At 37.4% G+C, this 13,741-nt stretch overlaps 2 protein-coding genes across 2 annotated transcripts in view; both read right to left on the bottom strand.

Annotated features, from left to right (window-relative positions):
- Positions 1-608, bottom strand: part of pnpla7a (patatin-like phospholipase domain containing 7a) — a 48,237-nt gene extending 47,629 nt beyond the window's left edge. Inside the window, exon 1 of the mRNA XM_041810719.1 lies at positions 284-608. The gene's annotated coding sequence lies outside the window, so the exon portion shown is untranslated. The remainder of the gene's footprint in view (positions 1-283) is intronic.
- A 2,254-nt stretch (positions 609-2,862) lies between these two features.
- clic3 (chloride intracellular channel 3) lies at positions 2,863-8,338 on the bottom strand. Its single transcript, XM_041811375.1, has 6 exons — positions 8,169-8,338; positions 7,027-7,136; positions 4,623-4,748; positions 4,431-4,537; positions 4,160-4,335; positions 2,863-4,083 (listed from the first exon to the last, which is right to left on the bottom strand). Exons 1-6 carry the CDS (start codon positions 8,202-8,204, stop codon positions 3,907-3,909), a joined length of 732 nt encoding a protein of 243 aa, XP_041667309.1. The 5' UTR covers positions 8,205-8,338; the 3' UTR covers positions 2,863-3,906.
- Positions 8,339-13,741: the final 5,403 nt, after the last annotated feature.

Raw genomic sequence — 13,741 nt, 5'->3', positions numbered from 1 at the left:
GCATGTTTCGCCGCCAGACAACTGATCATCTGACTCCGTGTCTTCGCGTTTGCAAGCTAGTAAGTTAGTAAATGAACCCCTAAGAAAGTAACTTAATGATGTTTATTTCAAGCTGCAGACTTTACTGTATCGTTAGCTGTTAGCCTACCGTTAGCTAACATAACACCAGCTAGCAGCTGGTTGAATAGGGTAACCCGTCTTGCAAGTCATGATAAAAAAAACAAAGACAAAGTCAAACCCTTAGTAATATAAGCTGTGTATGAATTGAAGAAATAAGGCTTACTTTACGAGGGCTAGCGGTGTACTCCTTCAAGAAAATGTCATTCCTAAGAGGCGATAGAGGAAAGTAAGCAGGTAAGCTAACAAAGTTTTCTCTGTGCTGTCACTTGCTTTGCCCCGCCCATTTTCCAACGGCAACCAACGAGGGTTTTGATGACTTCTGTTGCCTTGGTACCGTTCGGTGCGCTCGTCCAATCAGGACCGGATCATACACATCCCAGTCTTCCTGTTTACAACCTCAAATGAAGGCGTCTCAGCGTGTCCTGGAAAAACGAAGCTGTAACTAAAAGAGAAAAGCTTTCAATGTAATATAAAAAAAGAACAAAACACAAGTACAGAGGTGCTTGTATTTTACATGTATGTTAATGTTTTGTGCATTTAATCCCTTTATTTCACAGGCAAATAATGAAGTTTTCTCTCGCAACGAGTATTGAGCATTTGTATTAACTATCTGCTTGAAAAGTTAAGCTCTTAAAGACAATGATGCATTGTTATATAGCTGTTATACACGCAAATGCGAGTTTTGATTAACTATCAAATTAAAATTTTCCTATATGCTAATTTAACACCACTAATTTATGTAATTATAGTGTATTTCAGTCTTTCCCAAACTTCAATATGCTGCAGCTCAATTTCTTGAGACCTTGGGCCCACCAAAACCTGAGTATGACCATAACTTTAGACTCAAAAGTATTTTTCTTTTTATTACTTTTTAAAATTTTTATTTAATAAACAGAATGAAGGTACAAATGCTTGGTTTCTGCAGAGATCTACACTAATTAGATTATGTTTGAGGAGTGACAAAATACATTAAATGAGCCACTGCAGTTAATTTAGCATTGAAATTGCATCTATAAAGTCAGCTGAAATTCTTTTTTTAATGTTCATGACATACCAAACATAAACATACCACGTGGCCCAGCAAAGTCTTTCAAACTCAAACTCTTATAGATCAAATGACCAACAGAGTCTTAATGTTGGAGAGTGAGTGGCAAATCAGAACTTTTTTAGGGTCTGTACAGCTAATCCAAAACTATTTTAACAATAAACGCCGGTTCAGATAAAATAAATGATAAAAAGGTGATGTGAGTTAAAACTTCTAGCAGTGTTTGCTACTTTTGTGACTTGTATTTTATGAACGTTTAAAATGTTTTTTGTTTGTTTGTTTATTTTTGTTTTTAATACCTCTATTGTTTGTAGTTGTTTTGAGCAACCTCTCGCAGCCTGCCTGCAGGTCCTCCAGGGACCACCAGTGGGCCCCAACCCACACTTTGGGAAGCACTGGTATATTTTATACAGGAGTGGAAAGTAACTAATCACATTTAATCAGCTTACTGCAGTTGAGTAGCTTTTTTGTGTACTTGTACTTTTTTGAGTACTTTTTAAAAATCTGTGATTTTACTGTATTACCCATGTAATGCGGGTGGAGTTTCCCGTGTTGCTCTTAGGCAGGGTGTTTAGATATGTTTGAAAGCTGCCTGTTGCACAGTGATCCCTGCTGGGGTTCTTTTGCTCATGTTTCAAGTCGATTGCTGTTGCTTTCGATGTGAGACACATTTACACCGCGAGTAAAGTTATCCACTGAGTTAAAATTCCTCCCTGTCCCAAAGGACACATATTGCATTTTCTTCATCTGTATGCATTGCCTTGCTATGAGGTTGACTGTCTGCTTTCTCCTTGCAAGAGGAGATCCACCTCACCACAGACTTTCAAGAGTTACTGCAGGTCTGTCATTCTGTAAAACATTTAACACTGTCAAAAGTGTAGGTAACTATATGTAGTGTGGACCAATAAAGACATTTTTAAAGTGTTAAATTTACTTTATTTGAGTTTAATTATCAAATTCACACTGTCAATTTTGCAGTGTGTTTTACTTTATCGTAGACACATAACTTTAGCTGAACAACCTGGAGATATTCTCTTGTTTTTGCCAAGGAAAGATGATATTTTAATGTATAATTCAGTGGCTAACAGCTAGTCAGTACTCAGTACTTAAAGTAAACTTTTTATTTAATACTTTTTACTGTTACTTGAGTAACATTATATACTAGTACTGTTACTTTTGTAACTTTTAACCAGAGTAACTGTGCTTTTACTTTAAAACAGTAGTTGTGTAATTTTTCCACCTCTGCACATTACATCCAAAAACAGATTCTGCATTTCACTTTGTTATAAAGATGAGCCTTAACATAAACACCTTGGTTGTAGATTTCATGTTCTCTTGTTGTTATTGCACAATAGAGAAAGATCTTATTCCCTCAGTAATCATAAGTAACTACTCGGTACTCTGAGTAAACTTTAAATGAAATACTTTTTACTTGAGTAGATTTATAGACCTGTACTTTTACTCCTACTTAAGTAAATTTAAACCAAATTAGTGTAATTTTATTTGAGTACAATAGTCTGGTACTCTTTCCACCTCTGACTTTTTAACATTTGCAGGTATGCAATGGCTGAGTAGAATTAACTATGATTTTCCACATGCAACATAGAAATCACCATAGTTTTTCCCTGAGAATTGTTCGTATTTTGAACTTTGGAAATGTACACATCTGCAATACAAAACACACAAGTGGGATTTTATGTACTTTATTTATCATGGCCATTAACATTGACAATATCAAAATATATGTTTTTAATGTTCTTCACCCTGGACATACTCTGTTAAATTAAAAGGTACATATCAAAGATTTAAAAAAAAAAAGTTGTATTACTATACGTGCAGTAATAAAAAAGGACGGACTATCTACAGTCAATACCATTTATTTTTACTTTTTTTTACATTTAAAACATCATTTTTTCAGACATTAAATTCATTTCTGTATAAGTTTAAAGAAATACAGTGCTGTTTGTAAGTTTTAGGTAAGTAGGGCACTATATAATTTGGGGCCATCAGGGCCTAGGGCTGTAACGGAGTGGGGAGGCAGCCAAGGTCCAGCTAGAAATTTCTTTTGTCTGGACCTTTCCAGACACCAGAAGACCTTCGGCAGTTTTCAGCCCTTTTGGACAGCCACACCAAATCCACTTTTACTCTGCCCTAAAGATTTGGTCTTTGCTATTTTTTTCCAGATTATTTTCCCATACCCCTGGGAATATGCAAGGACATCCAGAGCATCGCTGGGGTTGTGTCAATCCTCCCTCCTGCCTGGTGGTTCCCTCTGATGGGCTTACTCACCACATCTACTCCTTACTTTAGCCTCAATTTTTTAGCCCAAACACGCCAAAAAGATTTGCACAGTGTAAAGTGTAATCAGCATTACATTTACGCAAAAGAAGGTAAAACATAAATATTTTCTTGGATTAACAGTGCTTTCCATCTCTCTCACAGGGGCTTTAAAAGAAATCCAACTTAGGTCAACCAGAGCAAAAAAAAAAAAACAGTATACACTAACACAAACATCACTTTCGAGCAACTATGAAGTAGCACAAACACTAGAACCCAATTAATGAAAATATTAAATTAAATGTAAAGCTACTAAGTGGATATGTCAAAAAATGTATCTTCCAGAATTGTGGTATTTTGACACAAATACATCATAATTTATATACAGCTGTCAGGCATCTTGTCCCCTTTTCCTCTTTGGATGGCAGTGTTTCTGATATGGTTCCTCTTTAGCTGCTTCATCTCTACCTCTTGAGGTTTTTGTTCAGATACACTGCCATGCAGCTGTAAGCATTGATGATCTCAGAGTCTGGTGGGCAGGTGAAACGGAACTCATCTCTCTTGTAGGCATTTTCCAGGTAACGTGTGAGACCTTTCAACTGTTTAGGGATGTCAAAGTTGCGGTAATATTTACACACCACCTAAAAGAAGAGGGTTATCATTTAGATCTCTGTTTTAACAAGTGTTTTTTCATATAGATTAAGAAGAGCAGCTCACTTTGACAATATTGAGTTTGGGAAGCAGGTTGCAGTCTGCCAAGGAGAGGCTGTCACTGTCCAAGAAGAGACGTGAGGACAAGTCAGCATTTGGATTCTGGTCCAGCTCATAAGGGAGAGGTGTCTCCAGGTAATGGTTCAGCTGTACAAGAGTGTAAAGAAATTTCTTCTCAAGCGCTAAAAGACAGAAAGATAACACAAGCTCTGTCAAGTGGTCGTTCACAGTCTGAATCACTGTAAACTCAATATGAAATACTAAATCCTTAACTTACTGTCATTTAAGGCAGGATTGGGATTTTTAATGTATGCTGAGAATTTTCGAAAGATGTCTTCTCCAGCACCATTGGACTCCTTGTATCGACAGCCCAACACTGGATACCTGTAAGTGTTGGAATTGAGATTTTATAAGAGCATTTAGTCGAAGTGACATATTACTTGAACAAAGCGTAATGGAGTCTTCATACAGTGGTGGGGCTAAGGTCTTCTCAAGAAACTCCTCAATCTTGTTTGTGTCTGTTTTGACTTCTTCGTTGTAGATGAGGAATGGTGGCTGAGAGCCTGGAGCCAAAGCCTTCAGCACAGGAGGGGCCCTGCAACAGAACAGCAAATTACAGACGAGGCTGAGCTCACAACTGTACTTAAATGAATTATGGGATAATAAGGTACGTCTCTTTAAATGTATTTAAACCTCCTTTTAGGACTTTTCAGATTGTGCTGACTTTGGCAACCTGGCAACCCTTTTTTTTCACTTGTACAAGTGTAGCAGTGGTTTTGAACAATGATAAAGAAGATTAAGAACTTTCACAAAATAAAATGTAAAGAAAAACAAAACTACAAAGCTGCTTTGGCACAGTGCAGTTTGTCACTTCATGTGGCACCTACCCCACTGCAGTTGATTTGAGCGTTAAAAAGGATAATAAAGAAATATTTTTCCCTCTCCATCATAATCTTTTTTTTTTTTTTTTTTTTTTTTGCTGACTACTCTGGTCAGCCCTACACATGGGTCTGTATGTGACTGACTGACTGACTGGGTGACTGAGTGGCTATACTTTCAAAGGCATACAGAGCCTAGTTGTGCTATGGGTGCTTTAATTGTACTCGAAGCCGATTGCAATGGCTGCCTCCTCTGTGTTGATTACATCGGATGTAGCTTTAGCATAGCGGCAGTTTTACTAGAACTGGACCAAGTTTGACATAAAGAGTAAAAACAACACTTAAAGCTTGTCATGTTGTGAAATATGTTTTCGTCCTTCTGCCTGCTTCATCATGAGTATGTGATAATTACGGGGGAAAGGGTTAGTCGTTGAGTGCTCGGACTTAGCTGCAGCGGCAGTTTTGTCAAACTGGACAACATGTCTTTATAAGAACAAGGGCAGAGAGCAACACTTAAAAGCTTTTATGGCAGAAAAGATGTTTTTGTTCTTCTCCTGGTCTGCTTCAGTACGGGTTTGTGATTGCTACAGGTGGGGTTCGCCAGTGTAGCCGTTAGCTACACTGGCAAAGTGGAAAGTGGCAGTTTAATCAGAGCTGGACCGTATTTCTTTTTTAAACAAGAGCAAAGAGCCACACTGAAAGCTTGTCTTGGCAGAGAAGATATCTGCAAGTCTCCTGACCGGCCTTGGCATCAATTTTATTCACCGGAAGCACCGCCATTGGCAATCTACGGCAGTAGAATATTCAAAAAGGGCTCCTAATAGATGTTGTTTTTAACCTAGAAGTAAAACTTGATGAGTTTTTTTTTTTTTTTTGTCATTTCCAGTTGCTCCTTCTGGGCTCCATCCAATTCAGCTGAAAATTTGTTTATTCTCAGTAAAGACACAAATCAGCCCTAGTTAGTAATTGTTCTTGTATTTTTTCCATCTAGTTGATTTTGCTGTTAATTAGTCTCTGTCTTTCTTGTCTGGTTTTCAAGTTTTCCATGTGCTGTATGGTTTGTCAGCTTAAAGCTCCTGTGAGGAGTTTTTGGCTTGTCGACAAAACAGACTGAAATACATGCTACTTCATCGTTATCAGCTACAGAGATGAACAAGATCATCAGAGAAAAGGAGAGAAATTTTAATTTTGTCCCTTTTAATAGTCACTGATATCACTGCAGTGGGGTATCAGTGGCTATGTATGCAAATGTTTGGTTGGTTGGTTGGCTTTTTTATGCTTTACCTTGACTTTCATATGTACAGGACAATAATAGCAAAGAGATAAGAGGTACCATTTCGTCCAAGGGTTGCCAAAACCAACACCGGCCCAAAGTTTCTCACAGGAGCTTTAAAGGGACATGAAAAACACACTTTTGAGTGTTTTTGCCCATAAATTTGGGTATCCACCAACCCACATAATGTGAAATACAACTACCCATTCATTTTTTTATGTCTAAAACATAGAATTTCGTTGTCCATACAGCATCTACACTCCTTGTGATAGCACAATAAGTCATGTCATAATACCTGCCCCTTACCTAAGATCTCCATCCACTGTCATGGAGGCACACAACTATACTTATGTCCGCAAACCCCGTGGAAGACAGGGGGCAGGGTGAGAAAGGTGGCATAAAGGTTGGCAGGATGAAAAGGATGAATAAAGAAAAAGATTTCAACTGACGTAGGTTGGATGGTCCTACCTTAAACTCCAAAAACTTAACTGTTCGTACAGCTGGTATATTGATTATAAAAAGCATAAGAAATATTCATATGTATCTGCCTCTATAACCTGCTGATAATGTTGTGCATCCCTAATGCATTGATTCTATCAGGAGGGCCCGTTAATTGAGTTGATGAGGGGCACAGTAATTTCTGTAGGCAGGCCTGATGTTTGTGCTCATGAGTCCAACTCCTGACATTCTTACAAACTGGATGTAAGAAGTGAAAAACTCACCTTGTCATGTCCACGGTGGTGATTTTAAAGCTGATCCCTTTCAACCACAGAATCATGAAGAGTCTCTGAGAAAAGGGACAATTCCCCACACCCTCAGCATCAGAACTGGCCTGTCGGACAAACACATATTACTTCATTAACCAAAAAATGTAACACTGCCTTCAAACAAAGAGATTTAGATGTGTCTAATTTGAATCTGGCATCAGGGCAGAAGGTGTCTGACCTGAGCAAGAATACCTGAGCAGGTCGAGCCTGCTCTGCTCTGATTGTCAACCACTGAGGAATTTCAAATGGAGGGCTGGGGCTGCTTTACACCCCGAATAAACAAGACTATATTTAAGAAGAATCTCTGCTTTTATGTGCCAGATTTTCCTCTATAGCTTTATTTGATGGCATTGCAGGCTAGTTTGGGAGCAGAGGTTCATGCAAGGCTTTGACCTTTGACTTTTTGATATTGTGCCTAAAATCACACATTTATACTAACAATTTTTCATCTTTATATGATCAATTTTGGTTGTTTTCTTGTGATCTGGGCGTCTGTAGTTCATAATCTTGGGATAACAGCTCAAGTTCTCTCATTATAAGAGTTTCTATCTCAAGATCTCGGGAAATTTACTTGCTTTCATGGGGAAACCAGCATTGTTATCCTGAGATAATGAGACAACGAGTCAAGATTTCAAGAAAAGAATTAAAATGTACTTGTTATCATGAGAAAATTGAGTTTAATTTTTACTACTTCCTCTATTTTGTGGTTATATGTTCTTTTATTATGTATGATGCTGTTTCCCTTATATTTATTGTCTACTCTTTTCATTGAGCCACCCAGAAAACAGCAATTTAAAACATGTGACAATAGACATCTTTACATCTATCTTGAATAATGTAAACACACATTCAAACATACAAAATGATAACTTTGGGGTTGTTTTATTTGAGATTTAGAGCTACCAGGGAAGCAGGCATCTGAGTCTCGAACAGGAAACTTAATTTACTTTGATATTTGGAATAAAAACTGCAAGATCCCTTCATGTTAGGTTTTTAGACAAGAGAAAGTAATACTATGTAATTAGCATTGCTGATAAGTTTTCTATTCACCTCTGTTGTGCTGCATTAAAACACACCACTGCTATTGTAGGCCTTACCTTAACGAAGAGTTCAATCTGTGGGACGTCAGACATCTTTCTCTCTGCCTCACACTGTCTTCCTCTTCAAAACTTCCTGTCAAAGCAAAGATTAGTCAGTTTTCTCTATACTGAACAAAATTAAACTAAGACACGTCACTGTAGTCACACTGATGGTCTCAGTGCTTCATCTCCAGCTGTATCACTCTCAATCCAAGTCCTTCACCTCACCCTTTTCCTCCCTCTTTTCTCTTTGATGAAGTCTGTTTCTGTGTTTTTGTTCATCTCTCACCACACCTGTCAGGCTCAGAGACGCGGCCTGCACCACCTCCGGCCGTACCAGTCCGACCAGTAAATCGAGATGTCTACTCTCTGGCCTCGCCGCCTTCTAGTATATTCTGTGAAAGAAATCTCTACCTCTCAATATGGGGCTGTCCCTCTTTGACCCTGTTTGTGTTGTTTTTTGAAAATAAGCCACTTCTGGATGCCTTCTTTAGGCGCAGGATCAAAGGATTGTGAGGAGTGTTTTCAAGTCATTTTATGAGGTTAAATTAAGATTGCAGTTACAGATAACCCTAAGAGATTCAATACAACTATAATCATGTACCATGAGAGCTTAAATGGATCATATGGTCCTCTAAAAGGCCAAAAATGTTTGGACACCAAGGTGTCTTATATACATTTGATTCTCATTCATGTGATTCTTAAATTATGGCATTGTTTTGTGGCTATTTTAAGCTCTTCACATGACTTTGCTGCAGAGATTTGATCCCATTCAGGCCAGAGAGCAGCAGTATGATCAATACTGATGCTTGGTGATAAGACCTTATATACAGATAATCCCTGAGGTACTAGATGCAGGTGAAATTGCTTGACTTTGACACAAATTTAGAGTCACTGTTTTTTCATTGTAAAGACAGCTACAAAATAAGAGCACATTCAGATATTTATCCACACACTTTTGGGCACATTGTGATTTCTTTATTGTGTCTGTCAGTCATTCTTAACAATAGTCTGTTTTGGTTTCTCCTTCTTCTTCCTCATCTCTCTTTCTGCTTGACATGTTTTGTGTTCATCCCCACAGCCAACTTTCAGGTGATGATCGACAGTCGGGGCTGACAGAAAATGCCGTCATGTGGCAGGCATTCACTTTGTGGTTTACAAAAAATAAGCAAAGGAAGAATAGTGAGAAAAGCAAGGTTAAAGCCAAAGTAAATTTCTAATGTTCAAGGCAGAACAGACACAGATCAGTGAGATATAAGAAAAGCACAACAATGTCATCAAAAAGGCGAGGATTTCATGAGGGCGTGATTGTCTGTCAGCGATGACTCTGTTCTGTGGAATCCATCATGAAGTCATAGATTATTCAAGGTTAATTAAAGCAATTTTGTATTTACTCTTTTTTTGTCTTGTTTAAAATGTAAATGAAAGGTGCTGTCCTTTTACAAATTCAAACACCCCTGGTAACAACAAAAGAACTAAACACAATGTTCTGGTTTGTGTTGTGCAACAGAAACCATGAATTCAATGCAAGCATGATTTCATGAATAACTTCACTTTACCATAATTTTTTTTACTGTGCAATACTAAAAAAATACACTAAATAGTTTGATACCTTGTATATCAAATATCCTTCTTATTGTTTCTATGTGGTTTTGATCACTTTAGCTGAGTCAGATTCAGCACTGAAAACACAGCTTGGTCTGATCACATTAATCATGCTGTAAGTCTACTATCTAGTTAAATGTAGTTTTCATGTTATAAAGTTGAGGTAGTGCCGTGAAGTTTTGTGTGAGCACTCAGGTTAAACTGGACTGAGCATTAAATACACCCTGATATTATGCAATGTTGTTTAATTTAATCAAGCCCTACCTTGAAGTGAATCACTGTTTTTCAGGCATACTGGCGTGGTTTATTTAGATGCAACTCCTTGGATACTTCACGCTTTTAGTCCTTTGTTTGCATATTTGTCACGCTTAGAAAGATCATCAAACAGATTTTAATATTGGACCAATACAAAAATCAGGTTTAAAATTATGATTTTATTTATTAGTAGAAAGTACCACTCTACTCGTCTTTGCAGAGTTGTTTTCATAAAGCCACATAGGAGGGTTTTTTAGCATGAACGGTCTGTTTATGATCATTCAACTTCCCAGTTCATTTTTTGTTACTTTTCAAAAGAAACCATGTTCACCGTTGTATGAACCAAATAACATACAACCAATATGCAAACTCTGATGTTTTGGGGCCTTTGGGGATCAGGGTTTGAGGCCATGAATTCCTGAGGCAGCCTGATCTCGCCTATTTATTATACAAATGTAAATGCACTCTCTCTCTGTACTATACTCCCCTCTTGTGGTCTTTTAGTGTGATTACTTCTTTTTAAGCATTAGAGAATGAAGTGCAGCTGTTACTGATAAACAGTAAGAAAACACTGCTATGACATATCCATATATATTTATATATTCATTCATTTATTGATTTAGGGGGGTGGGGGACATTAGAAGTGAAGGACAGCTGCAAATATGAGAAACTAGCTGCATTTTATTAACACATTCGTGGTATATTGTAATATGAAAACAGCTAAGTTATAATCAGTTGATGGCACCTTTGAAAAGACTATTTTATCACCGCGATGCAATGAAAAAAGCAACAACATTATATCATAATAATGCAGCAGAAAAAAATAGTCTTTCATGTTTAAGTCAATGACACTACAGCAATTATACTCCTGCAAATTTATTTAACCAATCCAGTGTAGTTTTTTTCTGAACATCAGGGGGAGATCTAAGTAATAGCTTTAAATTAAATGTGTGTATATTCTTATTATTCACTATATACATTTTAATTGTTCATATACGTAGCAGGGGAATTTTCTTCAGCAATCTGTAAAAAGTCAGTTAATCTGATATGACTAAATGTGCCCTCTCCAGGTGATCCAGATCTGGCCTGGAACCAGGTCCAGAGGTGCCAGTGATCAGGTCCAGAGATGATGGAGAAAAGGTGGTCAAAACTTTACTCAATCCCCGCCTGTGTGCATGTGTGCATGTGCTCCCTAGCATTGTCCAGAGACATGAAGATGCCGTCTGCAATGCACAATTGATTTTTAATGGAGTTGGATTGTGTGATGGTTGCAGATGCATTGCTTATCATTTTGTACTGCACCAGGTTTTACAGTATTTTCATGACTTTGATTCTTCCAGAAGGAAGAAAAGTATACAAAGAATAAAACAAATCTGAGACATCTGGCAGAGATACTAATCCCTGATTGTCTGTGCAGCGTTCTGTACAAACCTCCAGAACAAATTGCTCCCTTTCTAGCCAGTCTTTGGGTGCCGTGATCAATCTCTTTCATTGGAACCTGCTTCCATCACAAATCAGTTTGCACAGACCCAAACTAGAAGACACATGAGGAAACGTACAGAGCATCAGTATAACTAAAACATTTTCTTTACACAGGCTTTCGAAAAAAACACTTAACATTTCTTCTTCTAGGATAAGCACTTGTTAATGGCAAAGTATGATCATTCCTAAATTATGCAGTAAGGCATTTAAACCACTAGAGGGAAGCATATGATCTTCTTTTACCTTACAAACCAGATTAACTTTCTGAAACATTTGATCAATCACTGATTTAAAATGTAAAGAGATTTTAATCTGAACTAGCAGTGTGTGTAAACTATATTTTTTTCTGTTTCTGGTTCTCTCTTTATAACACATGCATTAGCTCTGGGTTATGTTCTGCTGATCAGCCTACATCTATTTACTATTATACCCCAATGGTAGTGACAATTACAGGTAGAGCTCTGTATGGGACTATTTTCTTAATCCTGCTCCCGCTTGCCGCCTGTTCCCATGTGCCACCCACTCCTGCCCACAGCTGTAACAGGTGTGTCCAATCCTGCCCACATCTCGCACAGAATCTGATAATCCATATTAAAAATTCATAATAACAGGCAGTGTGTTTAATCAAAGAAATGGCAATATTAATGAGTTCACTTAAACACTAGCTTGACATAGTTTGCTCCCTGAATGAAGGAAAAAACAACCATAAAACATCTTCATCAGCCACAGACCACAGACTAATTTAAGTCTTAGTTATGGCTTAGTAATAGTAATTTAAGTAATTTTTACAAAGAGAGTAGTTATTTTTTTCATGCTGTAGTTATACATGTCTCTAGTCTATGTCAACAGTGACAGCTTTTCTTTTTTTCAACTGAAGTTTTCATATTTTCTATCACAACTTCTAAAAGTTTTCTAAGGTATTATAGACGAGAGGCCTACGGCAAATTTCACTGACATGCCATTGTTTGATCTCTGTTTTATGATTCTAGTGTCTGTGTCCACACTAGTGAACAGTACTCAACAATATCGTCCATATCTTTTTAAATCTATATTTTGAAAAGATATGACTGTTGCAGTTGTTCCTGAGCTGTTCAGTGTTTTCTCTGATGTGATAATCCTTTAAAAACCTTGAACTGAATCCTGGTCATTTGCTGCGTGTGTGTATGTGTGTGTGTTTAGGGCCAGGACTACTATCAGCCATTATGTCTGTCAATATCTCTCCATCTTCTTCTTCAGCAGCAATTCTGCCGCATCACAGAGATACCATAGCTGCAGGATGGAGCCCAAGACAGATGAAGTACCTGCCTGTTTACTGTCTTCATGAATTTATATTGACCCACAACCAGCACAGAAGTAGGAGCTTGACCACTAACAACTCTTAAAACTATGCTTTCTACATGTCCTACACTTGTATATAATAAAGGGTGCCTTTATCATTTCAAAAATGACAACGATTCATGTATTTTTATGCTACTACAATACCAAACACATCCTGAGTTGGTGACTATTTATGATGGACACCTTAAATATTTAATGTGTCCATGACCAAGAGTCTATAACTGTTAAACATCAGGAAAAAGAAAAGGTTTAATCAGAGAGAAAAAAATGAAACCTTTTTCACAAATACCATTTCCTGGTATGACCACTTAGGGAAAAAAATGCATCCCACTGGCTGAAGTCCCTTTGATTAATTCACATGCATTTTATTTTATTTCATTTTATCTTTTCAAGAATGGAGTAGGTCAGGGAAAGCTTTCACACTAGCAACCTAATTTTGCTGTGCAAAACTGCAGCATTTTTTTTTTTCATACCATTGTGAATTTTTGTAAATTTTCACACAACTAGGGAACTGTACCTTAGAATAAGTGCACAGCAAGATTGCTGGAAAATACTGATATACTGTATATAAGAATACAAGAAAGGGCACATGAAAAATATGTATTCCTACTCTCCTATGCAAAATACCTACTGTGTAATCCAATCCACAGCAGAATACTTGGCTAAAATTAGGTATCAATATTATGTTTTGATAGAAGCAGTTATAGAATGAAAAGGATTTATTAACAGTACAGTATTCACTAAGCCAGATGTCACTTTAATTAAGACATTAAAAGTCACTTAAATCAGCGTAGTCCCCATTCTGATGCTCATTTTAAACCTCAGCTGGTCGTCTTGTCCATGCCTACATGCATAGGTTGCCACCATGGGATTGGCTGAATGGATATTTGCATTGATGAGCAGCTAAACAA

This window comes from Cheilinus undulatus, linkage group 17 (assembly GCF_018320785.1).
Source record: "Cheilinus undulatus linkage group 17, ASM1832078v1, whole genome shotgun sequence".
Taxonomy (NCBI): domain Eukaryota; kingdom Metazoa; phylum Chordata; class Actinopteri; order Labriformes; family Labridae; genus Cheilinus; species Cheilinus undulatus.
Note: the sequence above shows the minus strand (reverse complement) of the source record. Positions and strands in the feature narration are given on the sequence as shown.

Excerpts from the sequence above, each read along its gene's own strand:
- clic3 (XM_041811375.1), bottom strand. The coding sequence starts at position 8,204 with ATGTCTGACGTCCCACAGATTGAACTCTTCGTTAAG. Across the intron at positions 4,749-7,026 it reads ACCACCGTGGACATGACAAG|GGCCCCTCCTGTGCTGAAGG; the intron begins GTGAGTTTTTCA and ends GTTCTGTTGCAG. Across the intron at positions 4,538-4,622 it reads AAGACCTTAGCCCCACCACT|GTATCCAGTGTTGGGCTGTC; the intron begins GTATGAAGACTC and ends CAACACTTACAG.